Source organism: Chamaea fasciata, unplaced genomic scaffold (assembly GCF_029207755.1).
Source record: "Chamaea fasciata isolate MVZ Bird 193981 ecotype frontalis unplaced genomic scaffold, bChaFas1.0.hap1 SCAF_4, whole genome shotgun sequence".
NCBI lineage: Eukaryota > Metazoa > Chordata > Aves > Passeriformes > Sylviidae > Chamaea > Chamaea fasciata.
Genome location: NW_027094089.1, coordinates 70,836,888 through 70,859,031, shown reverse-complemented (window position 1 = coordinate 70,859,031; position 22,144 = coordinate 70,836,888). Strand labels below are relative to the sequence as shown.

Genomic DNA, 22,144 nt, shown 5'->3' with positions numbered 1-22,144 from the left:
TTAAATACCCAACAGCTCAAAGCTGAAAGGTGTTATTGGCATCATTGATTATTGAAAATATAAACCCATGAGTAAACACTGGTAACAATTTAGCAGCTGTTAGTATTTAAAGATGCCAATTAACTTGTCATTAGGGAAAATTACTGAGTTCTGCAGTGTTGTATCTTGCCTGCTACAGATCGAGTGCAGTCATTTTAAAGCAAGTCAGGTATCTCCACTGTTTTGCTGTAATTTTTCTGCATAGAGGGGATAATCTGATAGAAACCTGTCAAAAAAAAGAAAAAATAAAAGGATCTACTTTATTCTCACACAATTGTACAACTACCAAACACTCTTCTCTGCTCTCTTCCTCATTTTTTTCTTAGATTTGTTGTCAGGTTGCTCTGGGATTTCTTACCTTAGTAGTGTTGCCTCCAGCCCAACCCCAACTGGAGGGTCAATTGCTGCAAAATCAGGATGGGGCATATGAAATAAGCATATCCTACATAAACTTAACGACCTGCAGATAGAAGAGATTCACAGGTTGGTCTGGTACTGGGCAGCTCAACTTTAGTTGAGCCCTGCTTTTGACCTACCTAACCAAAATTCCACCCAAAATGCAGAAATCCTTTGTACTTCTCTGTGTGTTTTAGTTATAATTTAGTCTTCTAGAAATGCTAATTGCTTTTATTGCATGACCAAGGCACATGTCTGTACTGCTGATACAAAACGCATCACCTGGGACTTAGGCTGAGCCCTGCTCAGCTGAAAATTTGGTGGCCAGCAAAAAACATAAACACATCAACATTTTCACTTTGTTCTAAGTAGAGCCTCTAGCCTCTGCAGGGATTTATTAATAAAGAAATTTCATCACATAGGCTGTGGAACAAATGGTAGTGATACTAGGGTTGATTAACAAAGAATAAATTAAACAATAGAGGAATAAGAGTGCAAACAGTGGCTTATTTTGTGTCACTGCCTCACTTTTTTTGACAGGCGTGGCAGGTTTTTTTTGAAGATGCTGTGAGTGACAGTGACAGTAGTGTCACAGGAGCGGACAGGAGGCATGATATGGGAAGGTGGTCAGAACACTGCCTCATTGTTGAGAGTCCTCTGCACCAGGAGAACACAGGGCCAGCAGAAATTAGCAGCAGGCTTCTTATTTGAGAAATGAATTGAAATAATACGTGTTAGGTTTCTAAACATCAGGGGATCAGGTTCACCAAGCCCTACCCATAGCACTAATTGAGGTTCAGGTCAGTTTGACTAATTTTATTCCATACTGTTGAATATATAATTGCCTGTAAATACCTTAGGAATGGCTTTATGGTGTCCTGGGAATAATGAAAGTAAGTATACACAAAATTTTGTTTTAATAGCATTTTGAAGATGAAGTCATAATCTTGCCCCCAGTCTTGTGCTCTTGTCTCATATACAGACCATAAAGGTCTCTAAAAAGAAATCTGCTACCTTTCATGGACTAAAATAACTTCTGACTTGTGTTATAATAACAAACCAGCATGCACCAGAAGAGGTCTGAGAGATTTTAAGTATTTCAAATCAAAGTCAAGCACGAGCCACAGGGTGCCGCTATTCTGCCAAATAACGAACATTTCCTGCATTTTACTTGCCCAGTGAATTTGGGACAATAGGAAACGTTGCAGTGATACCTTGTGAGAGCTGAGAAATGGTTTCACATCCCGATGACTCCACTTGAGGAATTATGGGATGTAGTATGGCTGCTTCACTGCAAACAGTGAGATGATTAAAATGAGGAGTGAAATTCAGCATGAACAGAACGACAGAAGGGAGTAAAACGCAGAGGCAGAGCCAGACAAGCTCCGAATAACTCTTCCTTTCCACTGTTATCACCACACAAAATTCTCATCAGATGCTTTAGTCTATGGTTTAATTGGTGTGTACTGTATTTAGACAGGCTCCTAACATTTTGAAGTTGATCCCCCAAGATCTTGATGCTCCACCTGTTCTGGTGTTATGCACAGAGTTCTTAATTTAAAATCTGCCTCATTCCTGAGCTGCAAATGTTTTCTGGCAGCCTTGTCCTTCTGTATCTGGGATGAAGATGAGGTTAAGTAGTAAATGGCCCTTCCCAGCCCTTCAAGAAAAGCTGCTCTGCACTGATTGAGTAAATCTGTATCAAAATGGCCTTGGAAGAGATTAGCTCTCCTTGGTCAGTAGAAATTATTTATTCAATTGCTTTGTAACCAAAGCTGCAAGTACCTTGTTAGGGAAACTGTATTGCCTTGTAGTTGTTTCTTGTAGTAACCCCAAAGTGATGAAGTGCTTCATCATCTTTATGCTGATTTTGTAACACCTTGCAGTGATAATTTTCAAGAACAGCAGATTCTCCTGCTTTTTAATAGCTACCTTGCTGAGGAGAATGTAGTTACTTTCCCATAAAATGCTGTAAAAACATGACAAATAGGAGATTGTCCTACCTCAGCTCACTGCAGTACCTAAAATTTTTGGATTTATTTATTTCGGTTGTTTACACTTCTCATCTTAGTTCTTGGCTAAGAACTGGAACCTACCTTCCATGCCTTTTACTGAGATTCTAAATTAGGAATGGAAACCAGGCCTCAGCACCTACTCATGGCAATTAGGCTAAAAAAAAAAAAAAAATTCAGTAAGTTTGCAATAGGTCGAACAGTGCCATACTCACTTGCAAAACAGCTGCTAGGAAGAAATGGACTGCAAGAGAGTGGGATTATGAAAACTCAGCAAATGCAAGGAACATTTGGAAGCTCATTAGAGTGAAGATCTGGTAATTAAAATTACATATTATGGCTGCTAAACGTGGTTCCTTGATGGATTTATACTGTGGCTGAAGAATCATAGGCACATTTTAAAATACCTGTACTGCATATAAACTTTGAATCTTGGTTATTGTTCTGTTCTGACAAACTGGAAGTCCTTGAACAGATAATTACAATTTTTGAGCCTCAGTTTTGCATTCTGACAAGACTCCACTTAGCTCAAACCAAAGGGACATCACAGCTTTGAAACTGGACTTCCTTGAAATATAAGGAAAAACTTTTAAAAAGAGACCCTAAATACTGCATCTCAGTCATGTCAGTTTAATTTTGTTCTTCAGTTAAAAGGAACAAATCACTACAACAAAATTACTAACACTGCACTTCATCATGTTGATCATCAACATCAAATCCTGATTTGTTACGTCATCTACTTCAGTTATTTGATCAGTAGTATTGTGTTGACCAAGTGCTTATGCACTTTCCTTAGCAACCAACACTGAATTAAAAATCTGCAAATTAGCATGAATTCTTAACACTGTTTTCTCAAAATACTAGTTTTCTACTAGTTAACGGGAAGATAGTAAAAAATAGGACTGTAGTTCTTCACCGTTTGCCCAAGATTGCACCCTAGGAAATAAGTTTTGCAGCATTTCTGAAATATTAATAAACCAGGTTAGTCAGGGAAAGAAAATAATTGTTTACAAGAAAGCCATGATTGAGCTCCTTTTCCATTTAGGCTGGCTCACCGAATTCCTGTCTACACAGCCCCACTGAAGCCAAATATGAGTTCTGCATTTTCTTCTAAAACTTTCTGCTTGTACTGCTTAGGTGAAAGTTAGAGTTTCCTTTGCATGGCAGTACAAACCCAGAGTTCACTAATTATTCTTGCCTAAGTAGGTATCTTTTTACCTTGTTCAGAAGAACTGTCTCAGTATCTTTCTCTCTCTCACCAAAAACATAAATACATGCATCGCTCAATACTGATATGAAACCTTGAAATGCTACTGCAAAAAAGCCTCAGCTGGTGTTCTCAAAAATCAATTTTGTTGAATATCTACTGTATTGTTTAGATGTCTGGGCAGCATGCAGTCACATTAAAGATACGCTTCATGAACAAGAACTTTTCTTGAAGCTACAGGCTGCTGGGCAGCAGGGTCCTTTTTGTTTTCTTGACTATGAAACAACAGTGGAATTGGAAGAAAATCACAGAAAATCTGGTCAATATGTATAGTGAACAGTAAAGGCACCAACTGACTACCTGTTTTGTGTCCCATTAGTTTCTGAAATACTGAAAACAGCTGTCTCCAACACAAATAGAAAGTCTTTCTAATGAGCTGAAGCATTGCAGGCAAGAATCTTAAACGCATAAATAAATAGTCAATAAACAAATCTATTTATAAAAAAATAAATAAATAAGAACATGAAAATGGTTTAGAGATGTTGGATGACAAGATCTAGGTAGACCAGAGAAGAAATCAGTGAAAGTGAGGCATGAATTTAAGGGTTTGCCAAGTTATCAGCCTGGCAAGACACACTGTGGTGATATTCCACGGTGACAAAATAAAACAAGATGGCAATGGAGAACGCAGAGGGATGCAAATGGTGTCTTACTTCGGCAGAACTGAAAACTAAACAAACAGGAGTAAAAAAGAAGGAGAAGGAGAAGGAGAAGGAGAAGGAGAAGGAGAAGGAGAAGGAGAAGGAGAAGGAGAAGGAGAAGGAGAAGGAGAAGGAGAAGGAGAAGGAGAAGGAGAAGGAGAAGGAGAAGGAGAAGGAGAAGGAGAAGGAGAAGGAGAAGGAGAAGGAGAAGGAGAAGGAGAAGACCATCAGAACCATGTACTCCACAACCACCTTAGAGTAGGATTGTCGAGTAGAATTGTAGAGTAGGAATATAGAGTAGGATTATATATGAACAAAGTTTGTGACACTGCTACTCACCTTGAAGACTCCCTTCCTTCTCACTCTGTAAATAAGCTGGAGATTTCCTTCTGAATTATCACTTGTTTCTTAAAGGTGGAAAGTGACATTTAGGGATTCTTTGCTATGGTTTGAAAGTGGGGAAGGATTTTCTTCATCCTCTCCAGACCACACTGTCTTTGGAATACTTGTGTAGTGGAGTTTTTCTGAGCTAATTATTTTTAAAGCACAAATATTTCCTGTAGATAACGTTAATGGGAAAGTGAGTGCTTTGATTACTGAGTGGCTAAATCCACTACAGGCCTCGCTCAGCTAATTTGTCTCAGCAATGGCTGTAAACCATTCAGTGTTTTGACATTAGGTTTTAAACTTAATTTCTGCAGGGTGACATTTTGTTCTGTTAATATTTACTCCTAATATTTCTAAAGGGATGTGCTGGTTTTGCATTGATTGTCATTTTGCAAGCAGGTTAGAATGTCGCGGTGCCCCGTGTCACTCGGCTCCGGCCAGCCCTGGCACCATGGCAACACCGGGGATCTTGTTACCAGGAGCAGGGATACAGCAAAGGCAGGAAGCACAAAAGGAGGGACTCCACTGAGGTGAAGCAGACTGAGTTTATGGAACACTGGGTCCATACCTCAGGGCTCAGCCTCAGGAGAGACCCAGAGCACGCGAGGGACCCGGCTTATAAAGGGGGGTGTTACAGAGGGATGGTACAGCATGGGACCAATAAGGAACAGTCAGGGAGTGGCTCAAGACATGACATACAGGTACAAAAACAAATCATAGTACAGAGGGAGGGGGAAGCCTGAATCCTGCCCAATCACTCAATGCCTCTCCTGGAACCTTCTGGACGCAGGGAGAGGCCCCAGAGTGATGGACAGGATCAGTAGGTTACATAACCTATGATTGACAGGAACAGGGGCTGGACAAGCAACTTGGAGTGAACCAAAAGGAATGAATAGGAGAGGGTACAAGGAATGAACCATTACAGCAAAACAAACCCAAATGTCTGTGTGAGCAACCGTAGAACCGAAAACCCGCACCACCACAGAAGAAGCCACCCACGGAAATGATTTTTCTAAGAGGAGCTGCTAACAGTTTCCTTCGTGCCTGATAAAACCAGTGACTAGTTTTGAATACTGACACCTCGTTAAACCACTAGGAAGCTGAACACACCTCTGTGAACACACGTTAAAAATTGAACAAACCCCGGGAAAGCTCTCTTTTCTTCCGGACTGGGAACAGCTAACAGGCCGGTCCAGCCCTCCTCCACACAGCCAGGCCGGGCCAGGCAGGCCCAGCCAAGGGGCCGGGCCCCTTCTTGCGGAGTCTGCCGGCCCCATCCCAGCCGGGCCAGGCTCCAGCCGCTGCCAGGCAGGGGGAGGGGATGTCAAGGGGCCCCATCCTGATCAGACCAGACCCCAGCAGCTTAACATCTTATCACCAGGCTGGTCCCCTCCGCCTCCAGCACGGGCCAGACCAGGCCCTGCCTCTGCCGCAGCGCTGGCCAGACCGAGCCACGAGATCCTGGCACAGCCCCAGTGAGGTCTGAAATCTCTCACTGTGACTGCTTCGGCCACCGCCCAGCAGAAACCATCATGACCACCGCAGGCCCCAGGCGAGATATTAACTCCTTTACTGTACAGATGAAACTTACAGGCCATTGATCCTCTCTCAAGCAAGAGAAAAGGATAGAGCGGAACCATGTAGAGAGACAACATGAAGACACCAAGGTCAGAGAAGGAGGAGTTAAGTCCTAGATGGGAGGAGAAGGAGGAGATGATTTCGTCTTAGGCTGAAATTCTTTTGCCAGGCCATGGTGATGGACTGTTGATACACTAGAATATCCCTTTGATTCATGAAAACAGTATGGGGACGGAGTATTCAAATTGCAGACATGAGTAAAGGCATTTGTGCTGAAGCAAGTTGAAGTAGTTGTGATCTCATGAGAAGCTTGAACAGAGAGAGGAAGATGAGAGTGATGAAGAGCCTCTGCCCCGGGGGGGGGGTCGGGGGGGGGGGGGGCAGGGGGAGGGGAGGAAGAGGAGGAAGAAGAAAAAGAAGAAGAAGAAGACAATGACAACCTCTGTTCTTAGAGATGAAGATGATCTCAGAGACAGATGAAGAGAACCTTTGCTTTTGAACAGCTCATCCTTAAGATAGTACCCCATAAGTTTGACATGGCCCATGAATGCAGCTGTGGAAAGGCTGCATGAGATGGGAGGGACTTCACAAATGCAGATTTTCGAGCAGCTGCTATGTGTGAAAATTGAAGCCATGAGAGAACTGTTTTCTTGTGGAGAAGTCTCCATGACATGGTGAAAGAGACTCTTCTCCCTAAGAGAACTGATGAAAGACTATTTTAGAGGTGATAAAATGGACCTAAGTCCCAGGTTTTGTCTGTGTACATTGTCAGTGGGAAAGAAGGAAGGTTGGGGGGGGAGAGGAGAAGTGTTTTGGAAGTTTTATTCTGGTTCTTACTATTGTTTTTATTTTTTCTTGTAGTTTTGTTATAAAGTTTTCTTCATACCCCTTAAAGTTTGAGCCTGCTTTGCTCTTCTCCTAATGCTATCTCGCAGCAGAAAAGGAGTAAATAATTCTAGTGGGTGAATTGGTGTTTAGATCACATTAGACTCACCACATTAATTGGTGCATTGTCCAGGAAACGAAACATTGGCAAACCAAAACCACCACACTAAACTGGTGTTTCTGCCCAGTTTTGAACTGGTGACCACCACAACAGGGATTTTTTTTTTAATTTTCGAAAGAATCACAGCATTTTATAAATATAATTTTTTCTATCCACAAACGGTACTGGCTTGGAAAAAAAGTGGTTTTGAGTATACAAGTTTGTAATTTTCTTGGTAACAGCTAACATCACCATAATTCTGAAAAGAACCAGTGTCAATTGAGTATATATTCCACATGTTAAATTTTATCAGCGTCTCTGTTATAGAAGGTAGCTTTTGCCATGTTATATTCACACATAACTTTAAATCTCTCCAGTAACTCCTATTGAAAATCACAGTACATGAAAACCACAAGGCTAACTTTACCAAACATATTTCAATGCATCTTTTAGACATTCTGATAATGGTGCATCATAACTTCAGCAAACAGAGCTGGCCAGCTGCTCTCTGGCAGGTGCCAGGGGGACTGTGCTGCATGGGGGAAGCCATCGCCTGGAGCTCGGGAGGAGGCAAGGGAGTTCTGATGAGTCAGGGGTCCTGCCAGCCCAGGAGACCAACACAGTTTTGTAGATTTTTCATCCAGCGAACACCAGTAACCTGACTTTTTTAGCTGTGTCGGCATTTTGCTTTCTGTCAGATGGCAGGCAGTCCTTCTTCTCATTATAGTCTTACCTCTCTTTCATAGGCAGAGGAAAAAGAAACGATTATATGGAAACAGGCGGTGTGAAATGGAGGGTCTCTATCAGCTGGGCAGTGGCAGTGGTGGCAGCTACTGCAGCTTCTTTATCAGTTTTTAATTATAGTAGTTGCTGCCCATAATGCTTGTCCTACCTCCTCCCACGTTTTGACAAAAAAAGCAGTTTGTACATCTTCTTTTACGCCATTTCTTCTAGACCACAGCAGCAAAGTTTGCAATGTCTGTTTATCATGTTTTATCTCTTGTTTGCCCAACAGAAATGTCCGTATATTTATTATAACCTTCTCCACGGTAGATATCCATGCTCCCATTTTTTCCCAATATCTCTCCTTCTCAAAATTGAAGTTTGAACTTTTGCAGCTCTTCTTCCGGCTGCATTATCTCACAAATCTTTTTGGCTGCTGTCTTCCCGTGACTCGTGGCCGCATCTCCCATGACCCAGGGGCCATGTTCTTCCCGCGACTCGTGGCCACATCCTCCCACGACTCAGGGCCTGTGTTCTCCCGCAGCTCCTGGCAGCATTGTCTCTAGGAACTCTCACCCGTCTACATTATCTCTGGCAACTCACAGGCTGCCTCCATCTCTAAGACCCATTTTGCTGGCCAGTACTGCAGGTGTCTCCTTTTGCTATCACGTCTCAGGGTTCACCAGATGTTGCAATAAAGAAGCAGTCGGGACTCAGTTTTCTCATGCAGAAAAGCCCATTCTTTATTCACAAAGCTCGTATTTATAGGAACTATCAGAAGGCACCGTGTTAAACCTAATTGGTCAGCAATACAGTGAAACTCAGTTCATTGATTGGTAAGGGCTATTGTACATGTCTATCACATTTCCTCTCTCTAGATATGTTTACATATTTTCTTCACTGATTCTCATGGGACAGATTTATTGTTTATGCAGGTGCAAATTTTTTTTTCTCTCTAGGAATAGGTTCTTGTGTTCATCCTTACAATTTTTCTTTATGGGAACTTACAAGCTACTTCTAGCTTAGCTAGAATAGCAGGACCTAAACCATATTTTATAAGGCCTTTCTTTTATAATATCTCTACCTGTCTGGAATATAGGTGAAGGTGCTGGTGGAGTTTATGATGGGAAAATCGGATGATCTTCAAGGAGGAGAAGGAAGAAGGAGAGGAACCACAAGCACCCCCAGACACATCCATTGATAAGAGGAGGGGTGGAAGTTTGTCACAACCTTGGAGTTGGGATACCAGAAATCTCAGTACCAAGAAGACAACTGGGGAAGGGTTTGGGTGAGTTTTCCTTTATGTGTTCTTGTATTGCAAGAAGTCGTGTGGCTGCACATGCTTTTGCTTTCTTGACCTGTGTTTGGAAGAGCCAAATGTCCCTGCAGGACAAGCAGATAAGGACCAAAAGGCAAGAACCTTTCTGGATGCATCCCTCTCTCTGGCAGGGATCCTCAGAGGAGATGGGGGAGACACTGTAGTGGAGCCCAAGGAGCAGGCCTATGGCAGCTTCACAAACATGGGACAAAAATGGGGAATTTCTGATAAAGTCTAGCAGCTGATGTGCATCCTCCTGACAGCCTCTGTCTTGAGCCTTTGGGGTTCCTTCCTCATCCCTCAGTGACACATCCCAACAAAAACTGGACAGGTTGTTTCTCGAATGCCTTAGGTAAGTGCTTAATCCAAGTACAAAATACCTACAAATTCAAGGTAGGGAGGAGTAGCTGCCAACTAGAAAGGGCTTTTGCTTAGATCCTTCTTCATCACACCTTCCTCCAATCAGTTGTGGGGCAGGTGTCCTGGGAGAGACGTGGCTGATGCAAAGCAACATCTTCTCTACAGAGCTGAGGTGGCAATTTGGCAGTAGGTCACTGTTAGAACCCACATCCATGAAGGCAAGGGTCATCCAGGTTCCTGTTAATAAGCTCTTGTTTGGCCAAGAGTGAATTGATAATGAATGAATGAATGAAGCCATGAATGAATGATTGGCATTTGTGAAGATATATATTTATTTATTTATTTATACATACATACATATATATATATATATACACACACACACATACATATTCATACATATATATAAATTATATATATATAATTTTTTTATATATATATATATAAAAAATTTATTTTAGAACAATTTGGTTGCAATGGAAAGCAGGTATTTAGCCATTCCAGTTATTATTATCTATAGTCATATAGCAATGAGACAACATAAAAAATATTACATCAGGAAATGTAAGCAAGAAAAAAAAAAAAAAAAACTAAGAGAGGGAGAAAAGAAAAAGAGTAAAAAACTGTTATCATCTCTCCTGGATCTTGTGATGGGGTTTGACTGTTGCAGCTTAGATTTTCAGGGGTCAAAATGACGGTCATTATCTGTCAGGGATGGGGGGAGATGTCGCAGCACAGCTAGTCTGTAGCTGGACAAAATAAATCTGGTCACAAATCCAATTCGGCTAACCTGACTTGTTCTAGAAACAAGTCCCTAGGTAAACAATGGAACTCAAGCAGAGACCTCAGCCAACCCCATCCAAGGCCTGGGTGCAAACACATCACTGGCCAGAGGTCTGGGCGGTGCAGAGATCCCAACTAATCAGCTATCCAAGCCTGGGAAATTCAAACCTCCTATAAAAAGAAGCTCTGAACAATAAAACAAGCTGTTTGCTGACAACCCTCGGTGTGTACTGTGTTGTGTGCCTGTCTCCAACCCACGACCTTCACATAACAGGAGAATTCTGTAAAACGCTAATTGCAGTGGGTTTAGAATGAGGTCAGGCTCAGTGGGAATGCCCAGGTGTGGGAATACAGCTAGAGAGCCAAGCTGGGAGCACTGTTCAGCTCATGGCGGAAATGGACATGTTAGCATTAGTAGGCTGCAAGCCTCGGCAACCGAAAGCAGAAGTTTGAGAAAGGAACGCAAGAGACAGAGATACGCTTGGCATGATACATGTTCAGCAAGCAGAACTTAGATAAGACGGCACATACCTGTGTTAGTGCGAGGCATGACATCAGCAATGTACTTGGCAATATTACTTGTTATATAATGAAAAGGTATATAAACTCAGCTAGATGTATCAATAAACGGCTTCATGTATGCAACCCATGGAGTCCATGTCTCTCTGTCAATCATTGTCAAATGGTTCCCTGTGTGATGGAGAGACAATCGTCTAGCTGAGCGGCAGACAACGAGCCCTGCAGAACAAAGTGCTGCTGAAAGAAGCAGGAATGCCGGCCGGCAAAAGGAACCCCTTTGGGAAATAGGAGGTGAGCTAACACTCTGAGATACTGGAGATTAGCCGCTGCAGGGGACGATGGCTATGGGAATGTTTGCCCAGGAAAAAAGTGGTTTTGAGCTTGTGTACAGGCTGTTGCGACAGCATGGTAAAACTTTGCCTTCGCATGATTTAAAAGCTTTATTACGTTGGGTAGCAGCGGAGATTCCAAGAGTCACCAAGTCCACGATCTTTACATCAGATCTGTGGGGCAAAGCAGGAGTTAAGCTATGAGATCTTGCTACCAAGGGAAACGAAGTGGCTGCAGAAATGTTACCCTCGTGGAGGGTGACTTTTGAGACCTTAAAGGCTCAAGAAAACTCCCAAGATATAGGGAATGCCTGTTCTTTTACAGCGGATTCTCAATGCTCTTTAAAAACTGAAGAGACTGCTGCTAAAACTAAACAAACTGCCTCTTCCCCCTCCTCTACTGTGGAATCTGATCAATCTTTAAATACTGAAGAGACCGTGTCTCCATCTCCCACGCCACAGCAAACACTACCCAAAGCCCCGGCACCATCCACTGCAGGGAAAAGGGAGGGGGGCCCTCTACACTCCATGAGGGTTTTTGCTGCTAGCTATGACAGCAAGGCAAGTGATCAACATGGTCCAGAGGATGATTCCTTTGATCCTGGACCCACTGATGCTAACAAAGAACCTGATTTACATCCCCCCAACCCTCATGACAACTGGTACAATTAAAAAAACAAGCACTAAAAGAGGGAGACTTTCAAATTGCTGAAAGAATTGTAGCCCCGGTAATATATAAGGGAACTGCCCCTTGGGAACAGCTATCCTTCTCAGAAACGAAAGAGCTCCTGCGAGCAGCTACAGGGCGTGGTATTGGCTCGCCGCATTTTGTAAGCTTGCTGGATTCTGTGTTTGCTGCCCACACAATGACTCCATCTGATTTAAAAACTCCTGCCCGGCTGCTGTTATCTCCCATGCAATAGAGCTTATGGGAGAAAGAGTGGGGAAAAAGGTTTGCAAAACCTGCTTTTAACTTACGTGGACCACACTGATCAGGCCCTGGCTGCCCTCACAATCAGGCAGCTTATGGGAACGGGACCATATACAGATCCTCCTGTTCAGGCATGAGATTGCCCAAAAGAAGCCCTTAATGGAGCGTGAGATGCAGCTCGCCAGACCCTTCTTAAGGTCCTAGATGCCAAAACATTGTCCAGGGGCCCCAAGAACCCTACATGCAGTTCATTGATCACCTTAAACAAGCATTAGAATGCCAAATTGATAATGGGGAGCCAATGGCAGTGTCAGCTCATCCTTGCTGCTACTGCTGGCAGGACTGCTGCTGTGTGGGGCAGAGAGGCTGGCAGGCCAGAGGTTGCCAGCTGTGGGCCACACTCAGGCTGCTGGGGCCGGGTGGCAGCTGGCTGTTGGCCCTTTGTGCTGTGGGGCTGGTTTGCGAGTGCAGCTGGCTTCTTGCAGGCACATACCAAGCAAGGTCTGCCATGGTCCCATCCGATGATGGAGGACAACTTTGCTCACTTCCCAGGTGAGTTTGGGAAGCAAAGGCAACCTCCTGCTCTGGCTGAGCTGTGCTCACTTGCACCCCGAGTGTAGCTGTGCAGGTGTGGCACCCTGAGGGAGGACATCAGCTGGATGGGCAAGGGCACCTGCTGGGCGGTGGCCGCTGCAGACAACTGTGCAGGACAGGGAGCCTGCGCAGCTGCCTACAGCCTGGAGAAGGCCGGGGCCAGGGCTGGGGTGGCTTGTCCCATCACCATGCCAGCTCTCAGGAGCCCCCGTGCCACAGCCACACTTGTGGCTGCCTGCTCCCTGCCCAAGTGCCGCGTGGCTCTGCACAGCACTGAAGGCAGGGCAGGCTGTGCTGGCCTGGTGGTCTCCACTGATGGGGTTTTGCTCCCATACTCAAGCAACTTTGGCAGCTGTGTTTTGTTCTTTATTGCTTGATTTTACACGACTGCTGCCAGGATTCATCAGACATTCCCTAAGGACAGAATGAAGTGGTACATTATATAGGAGCTTTACGCTACAACCTTCACCCCAGCAGTACCAAATGCAGTATGAGTACTCATGCCTGCAAAGTTAAAGAGATGAGGCCATAAATCTCAGAGCTGTGCACTATGCAGCAAAAGGCAACAAATAGTGATTTTACACCTGTTATAAATGATTATTAGCCAGTCTGATATCAAAGAATCTATTTAGCCATTTCCAAAATCAATCTGAGACAGCCACAATAAAATCAGACATCGAGTGAATGCTGGGTGGACGGAAGAGCAGCCGGAACGGTGCTGTCCCACCTCGTTCACTGATGCTGGTTTTTGGCTTTTGGCGCACAGATTTTATACAGTTTTTCTGCCCAGAGGCAATGTCTATTGTGAGTCTTTGTCCAGTCTGCATATTCATGCATTTCTTTATTTCAGAGTTGGGTTTTGAAAGAATTTCCTGGCAGTATGAAAGGTGTTCCAGGAACAGGGCTTTGGGATGCTGATCTGTTCAATCTCTGGATGTCCTACACCCAGATTGATATCAGACGTTGATTAGCTGTGAAGTGGAGGTCCACCTTTGATGAATGGGCCATCTCCCATTCAGCCTTGCCATCGCTGTTGCAAATTTTGGATTCGCCCTGCTATTTCACACTTGCACGATGGGCCTCGGTAGGTATTCAAAGACGCCTTGTGCAGCTTTGGGAATCCAAACTTACAATGACAATTTCAAGTTTATGACATACAATATTATTTATATGCAAATTTATTCACTCTACTACACACCCATATGGTGTCAAATTAGCTTTAAAATTCCTTCTTGGCGTGACACAAATAAAATGGAACTTGCTCTAGATTGCCTGATTTGACAATGAGACATGCTATTTAGTGTTTTCAGGACTATTCTCTAATGTAATATAACCCACAATCTGCTTTCTTTAGAACCAATTTGCTTTTGAACCCATGTCCTGAAAATCCACAAAGGCCAGAGGTTTATGTGTATAAAGGAGACAGAGGAGTCCTTCCACTTTATTTGAATAAAGGGAGAGAGTCCACTGGCAGACATGCCTGCAGCGTTTTCTCTCGGGGCTTTGGAGGGTGCACCCTCCTTTTATCCTAAACTCCCAGCCACATGTTGCTCTCTTCCTTTCCCCACTGGCTAAGGCACTAGGAAAGTACAGCCTGCCTGAACCGTCTACCCCATATTCCTCTTTGAACCTCCTGTTTTACCCCTTGTTCTCAGGAGCCAAGCTGTCTGGGCCCGGTTACAAAACTGCTGCCCAAAGTTAGCAGACACATTAAGACCTATTTGCAAGTCGTTAACACCCATACCTTCACCCACCAAAATACTTTTGAAGACATTGGCCCACATATTTCCTCTCACCCAGACTTATACACTTCCTGTTGAGGCAACCCATTTCAGCATCTGCCAAAAGAAACAAAACAGCAAATAAAGCTTTCAATCTAGGGCAGCATCACCTCTTTGTGCACTGTGGTTCCTGTTAGAAGATGCAACAAAGGCAGCAGAAGTGACAGCTGAGAGCAGTGCAGCATGATCCACAGGGAAGGAAAACAGAGCAGCTTAGTGTGAACAGGAAGATGTAGAGCAACACGAGACTAACTGCTAATGTTTTCCAGATGGTGAAACCCATGACTGAATACATCCAGAAAAGCGGCTGCTCTGGAACAATCACTACAGCATCATTTCAGAGAAAGAAAAGTTGGAATTGGTAGCTGCAAAAACCACTCTTAATTCACTTTAAATACAAAGTTCCTGGGGATAACTGTGAACTAATCCAACCACAACCCTGTGGTGGGCCTGCCAGGTATGAGCTACAATTTAATTTCTTCATCTCTACAACAGCCAGTATGAAGCATTTAAAATGAAAGCTACAAAAAAATCCCTCAGTAGAATTAAGCCCCACAATGCGTAATGCTTGCTGTGATGATGGAGCAGAAAATACGCCAGTTCAACAGTGGGGGAAAAAAAAAGTAGTAAAGCAAATATGCAAAGAAATAGTTGCAACAAATAAGCAATTTTATGCTATACGGTATTTAAAAAAGAAAATACTGTCTGTGGCAAGACAGCTGCCACCGTTACCTGTTTTCAGGAATATGTTCCTGAGGAGGTAGCACAGCTCAGCTTTACCATGCTTCCCTTGTATGCACTCTCTTGAGAAACAAGGTACTGGGCAGTACCAGCCTTACAGGCACCCACCCAGTTAGTCTTGGCAAAGGTCGAAGTGACGGTTCATGTGAGGAACTCACCACACAGAACACAAAATGAATGTATGGGGTAATATCCTGAACAGACATGAGAAAATAGGTAGAGGCTCAGAAGCAGAAAAAAGTCTTGGTTTAACCTAAGAATGACCACAAACAGTGCTGACAGTGATCACACCCATTTTATACCAGCCTCACAGTACAGTATGTTCGGGACTAAGAAAAAGCCTAATAAACCAAGACAGAAGTGGTATGGAAACTTGAAAGAAAGCATGAAGACTATGTTAAATGATCAAGGAAGTTGTACTGGTAATGATTTTTATTGTTTTTTAAAGGAATACAAACCTTCTAACAGTGCCTACATTAGTGAACTATTGAAGTACCACTTGGCCACAGGCCTCTGAAAGATTGTTTCAGCTTCTCAAGGTGTCAGTCACATCTTAGAGCTGAAAAATAACTGAAATTGGAAACATCAGTGGATGCATCCAATCTCAGGAGTCTCATGCTCCTTCTTTTTTATTTAAATAAAATTAATTTAAAATAATTAAATTCAATAATAAATAAATACCTAAAAACTAAAAAAATATATAAAATAATTGAAGATAATTACCTTTAAATAAAATAAAAAATAACATTTCCAGCTGCCTAGTTGTTTGTATGAATGTATTCTGCTCATTTGCACTGTGGATGTGGAAGTACACTTAAGGAGCCTTTCAACAGATATGGAGTATTTATTTTAACTGAACTGCAAGACTGATTAATTAACATTTACATTCTCATACCTTCTACTGGGTGGAGAAAGCTTTAACTGTAAACTGCATACTTAAACTGTCTGCTATGCTATTTTAAACCCACAGACAACTTACATGAGAACCATTGTTTCAAACTTCGTTTTGAACTTAACTGTATTTTTAAGTATCAACTGCACACTACTGTAAAAAAACCAACTCAAGTCAAAAAACAGGCCAGCAAGTAAACACTGAAACCAACACGATTCCCTCTGATTTTTCCACTTCTAGCTGTACAGCATGACAAAGAATGTCAGGAGGTCGTTGTGTTGCCTTCTTCCTCATCAAACAGTAGACATGCTGCTGGTTCTCATGGCTGATGTTTCAACAACCTAAACCAGCTGAAAAAAGATCAAAATGAGTAGAATATTCAGTACCGTGTGTACCTGTTCTTCCACAAGCTACAAAGGAAAGACAGTACTGTGACGGTACACTATGTGCACAGCTTTTCCTCTAGCACAAAACCAGCAAGCAACGCATAAATAACTACCTCTGTCATATTACTTGGAATGCTCAGGCAGTTTTTTTCCTGCTGAAGGAATACGGTCCCAAAGCTGCAGCAACTGCTCTCCAACTTGTGGTTCCAGCTCCTGGAAATGATCAGGAACTCAGGAAGTTACCTGCACTGCTACTATTGAGCATACAGAAACTACTTATTACTCAATTGTTAGATGAGGTTGCTGGTGATTGCTTTCAACCTTTCTAAGAGAGCTCGTATCAGGACAAACATCAGAACTCCCAGCAGAGCAAGGTTTTCTTACTAGGGCTGAGCAGGAGATAAAAACTTTCACAAGCCACCCTGGCCTAGAAGCTGTTTGGGGTGTTTTCATGCATAGTGGGATGTCAGTCCTTACAAAGATAATTCCCAGTGAACACAGCACCACCATACACAAGAACAGATGCACCAGATACTTTGTACCTCCCACAGATCAGTCACTCACTAGCTAAAACTCATTATTTTCCACATCTTTTAAGTTGAATTCCGTCAAGTGTGGTGGAGAATGTGGAAAGAGAGGTCACAGGAAATACAGTGGCCATCCTTTCCTTGTACTTCTCCTTTCCTCCAGTTTCTTACAAATGGAGAGAGGATTTGAAGAAGAAAAGGTGATAAAAAAACTTTAGATCTTGAATTATCAAGGAGATGTTTTGGGAGGGGATGGGGAAAGGGCAGAAATGGTCACACAGAAATTTTGTGCCACTTCTCTGGCTCTCTGTAGTTGCATTTAGAGCTTTAACAAATACAAGAATGGTCTTAAGCTTTACCCTGCCTCAAATCTCAAGAATCTCTTCGGGCTTTACAGAAAAAAACCTTCTAATTGTGAACAGTTATTTGGGTGTGACAGACTATTTAAGAGAACAGATCTCAATCAAAAAGGGCACAAACCTCCAGAACTAAATTACAAACTAAAAAACAAACACAATAACTTCCTCTTGAAAGCATCCGTCTTTAAATTAGTTTTAAACACATAAGCAAGAAACTGTTTTGATTTTATCAAAACAGCTCCATTTCTTCAGCAGTAATTCTGCCTTAGCTGAAGGTGCAATACACCGATGAACTGTGAATTCAGATTAGCAGATACACAAAAAGTGAAGATAAATGTCAAGGCTGAACAAGCTAATAAAAAATGCACCATCCTACCAATTAAAGAAAACTTCAGAAGAGAGGAACATTACCTGGCCATCTCTACTTATCTGTACTTTCTTACTGTCATTCCACGGGTTGAGCAAATGGTGTGCAAACTGAAAAGGAATGCTTTCTTTTCGGATCCAGTCCACCTTAAATACACCTCCAAAACCAGCAGATCTCCAGAAATATGAAAGAACAGACATAATGAGACCATATCTGTCTATGGTGGAATGAGATAAATAACTGAACTTCCTATGAAACTTTCAAAGTAGTTTCAAAGTGATTCACACACTCTCCACTATGATGCTGGAGCTTCCAAATTGTTTGCATCCAGAAAGTTAGAAGTATCACTTCTTTTTCCACTTCAAACACGCCTTGTAGGGTTTGACCATAAGCAATGTCTCTCAATGACAAAATTATCACTAAAGGTTTTTTGAGCTTTGTAACAGATTAAAAAGCTGTTGCATAACCACCTGAAGCAGAAGAAAATCAAGATGAATATTCTACTACAGTATAGTGTATTAGATATTCATATTCCTCGTTGCTTGTAGGTAATTTTTGCAGAAATCCATTTGTTCCTTCTCATGTTCTCTCCATGCTAACGATCTTTCACACAGAATTAGGAGAGCGTAGCTGTTCTTCAAAGAACAAAGTCAAAGTTGCTTTTATTTCCTTCTTTAGTGAAGCTGGACAAAATTCCAACATGACAAATATTCAAAAAGAAAATGAATGAAACCCCAAACCCAAGACAGCATCTAACTTACTTAAGGACACCCCAATCTACCCACATACCGAACAAGCCAAAAATAAACCCAACCACACACACCACGTATCAACTGCTCAGGTGAATTTATGCCATTTAAGACTTAGCAGTCCAAAAGATGCAGTTCACCACGTCAATTACCAGCACACACTGCTGTTGCAAGACAAGCAGTCCTCAATAGCTCAAGCCAGACTTAATGAGAATTAATAATAGGGAACAGAGGAAAAAATAAAATGTGGAATAGAAAGAGACAGCTGTGCAAGAGAAGATTAAGAGGGAAGTTAAGCTCACTTTCCCATGAGGATGCAATCCACTGGCAAAACTGGAAGGGCAGGGCAAGGTCAACCACCTACACTCCTGACTTCAGCATGTCTTCCCTTGCCCACTTCCGTGTCTGAGAGCACCAGTGCAACAGCCCATTCTAAGTATCAACTGACTTGCTGAAAATTACTTTCCAGTATTCTTCCCATTTGCCAAACCACTGAATGTAATCACATTACACACAAGGCATATCTGTATGTAATACAATATATGTGTTATATGTATTACATCTGTAATTACATTACACCACACGTGCTATGTCACTGCAGTCCTTCAGTGGTATTGCCAAGACAGCTGTGTTTTGGTTGGTTCATTAGATTGTAAGTTCAGCTGACTTCTGCAAATGGCTTATATATGAAGAAGTAAGTTGAACTTTCTTTACCTGGAACAACTGAATTTAGCTGGTTCACAGCTAACCTGCAACTTTGCACTACCAGGTCAAGTTTTTAACTTCAAACTGATCGCAGATTTGACCAACAAACTGTTGACAAATATCTCACTGAATATGAAGTCAGGACACAGCTCTGGAAGAATCATGGCCAGCTTCCTAACTGGAAGTGAATAAACCCAGTTTTTATCAAAGCTTTAACAAATAAATTTATTAGTTTCTTGGCTTTAGAAAGCTGTGACTTGACTGTAACTGCCTGCTCACTTAACAATACGCATCTTCGCATGCAAACAGTAGCAATCCCCTACTTTGTTAGGATCTTTTTTCCTGGTTGTTGCTGTTTTAGAGGACTACTGCAGGGTAGAAACATTTTTCTGACTCATGATATTTGGGAGGCAATTCCGTCTCAGCTTTTGAGGGACAACCATATTTCAGAGGAGAAGGAAATACTTCTCCTTCTTCAGCCAGCACAGACATTTGCACATTGCTCTGCTTCTCAGAAAGTCAGAAGTCATAGGCAAAGCTGTCCACACTACACACAGTCATATGCTGCATCCTCCTAAACCATCAATAATGCTAATACTTAGTTTTAAATTAAGACTCACCTGAAAGCATCCAGACCCTTGAACAGAAAATATTAAGTAAACCACGCTGCTCTCCCAAAAAGCTCCATTCAGTTTCCGTTCATTACTTGGCGTGGTGGACCATATTCCTTTCTGTTGAGAAATATCCATGTTTTTCAAGTTGCTACTTTTCATTATAAAGTACCGAACCGGCATATTTTGTCTTGGTGAAGGAGATCTACAACCTTGGAAAAAAATTAAATTAATAAATACAATAAAATAAAATAGGCTTTATTTCTGACATTTTACACACATGAAGACAGAAATCCCTTGACTGTGCTCCTTCCTCCCTTTCTTCTCCAGGTTCTAGAAACAACATAAAATCTATCAGCTGGTCCTGTCTGAAATGGCTTTAAATGTATTTCTCATCTATTTTATATTTTTAAAGCACTTTTCAAAATAGTAGTTCATCCATGAGGAGAAGAAAACAAATAGAGCAGAATAGGACTAAAAAGTCTAGTGATTAATTATAATTGGTTTAAGTCTGACACACCTTGAGATGACACCAAAATTAATCACCCTAGACTGCCGCCTACAGCACAGTACTGGCATTTCTACCTTCCCTTTTCTTCCTTTTATAGTGTCCGAATTTAAAAGCTGAGAGACTCAAGGGGAATTACTAAATCCTCCAACGAGTCCATGAGGTTTCCTCTCAGCGATCTCCTTAGTGTCACTGCAGTTTACTATTCAAGTATCTAGGAACAACTATGACAGCAATCTCATTAAAAATGTGTGCTTTGTTAAAATAACCATCACAAAAAACCCCAAGTGTCACAGTGCAGCTGGTCTGTAGCTGCCAGATAAATTTGGCCATATCGGACCCCTAAACTTGACTGGCCTAGAAGAAAAACAAGTCCCCGGGTATGGTAAGGAAAGGTTAGATTCAAACCTACACAGGGGACCCCCAGTCGATTCCATTTGATCCTAATTGCAGACATGTCACTGGCCAGAGAGCTGGGGGGTGCAGAGATCCCAACCAATCAGCTACCAAACCCGGGAAATTTGAAACCCTGTATAAGGGGGTGGCCATAATAAATCTTGGCTGTTTTGTTGATGACCCTCAGTGAGCTGTGTTGTGTGTCTGTCTCCAACCAACTACCCCTAACCTAACACCCAAGCAGTCACAATAAGGCAGATAACACAATACTTAAAGAGAATCAGTATCAATGTATGCTATTACAGAAACAAAGAAAGGCAGAATCCAAAAACTTCAAAAGTGTGCATACAATAAACTAATTTACTTGAAAAAAATGAATACGCCTTCGCTGTTTATTGGAGTAAGTAAAAAAAAAAATCTCATTTTTTCTACTTTGGATAGCTTTACCTCAGCAGTCCACAAATATTATTTTTACTGCACTGAACCAGTGTAACACGGATATTTAGTCTAGATTTTAAGTTCCAGAAGGAAGTATTACACAGCTGTCACTAACAAAAAGTTAAGTTAGGTTCCTAATTTATCAGTAAAATACCTAATAGTTGCTGAATGATATCAGCAAGAAATTCTATTACTTTTGAAGAGCAGGGTGATATGTTAGAGAATTCTACCTTTCCAGATACTGGAGAAGAAGGACTAGCACAGGGGATGGGATAGCTACTGCTGTCTGCAGGCTTCACTGAGGACTGAGCTGATCTGTCATCTGAGGATCGTTTGCAGAGCAAAATGTCTTTTTCTTTGTACTTCTTTGGCTGGTAGAATGCAGGAGATGTAGATTTCACTGAACCCCTAAAAAGGACATACCTTGAGTTTCACGAGCAGTCACTGAACAATTTACATCAATGCAGCGACGCGTGTCTTCTCACGCCTGGCTAGCCCCGACACGCCCCCACAGGATCTTAGTGGGATCTTTGCTGCCGACTCGCCCTGCCGCTTTGCTATGGTGGAGGAACGAAAGGCGGGACTCTTGGAGGAAACTGGAACTTAGGCTTTATTGATTGGAGGGGACCCTCGTCCTAAAGCCTGAGCCTGGGAGAGAGCCAGAGCCTTGGGAGGCAGGGGGTTTAATACAGGAGGTGGAGACTCGGGGTGGGTACGCATACACCAATAGGGTAGGAGAGGAGGGGATTCATTGACAATGACCAGTAACCAAAAAGAGGGAGGGGAGAACCCTCCAACCAGCCAGTCACCTGGAAGCTCCTA

The 22,144-nt window shown here is 42.4% G+C and overlaps 1 protein-coding gene across 1 annotated transcript in view; it reads right to left on the bottom strand.

Moving 5' to 3' along the window:
- Positions 1 to 15,809: 15,809 nt before the first annotated feature.
- Positions 15,810 to 22,144, bottom strand: part of LOC136288572 (3'-5' RNA helicase YTHDC2-like) — a 30,373-nt gene continuing 24,038 nt past the window's right edge. Inside the window, 6 exon segments of the mRNA XM_066181923.1 lie at positions 15,810 to 16,626; positions 16,776 to 16,875; positions 17,960 to 18,160; positions 19,990 to 20,192; position 21,066; positions 21,553 to 21,730. Of these exon segments, the coding sequence (XP_066038020.1) occupies positions 16,786 to 16,875; positions 17,960 to 18,160; positions 19,990 to 20,192; position 21,066; positions 21,553 to 21,730 (673 nt within the window). The 3' untranslated portion in view covers positions 15,810 to 16,626; positions 16,776 to 16,785.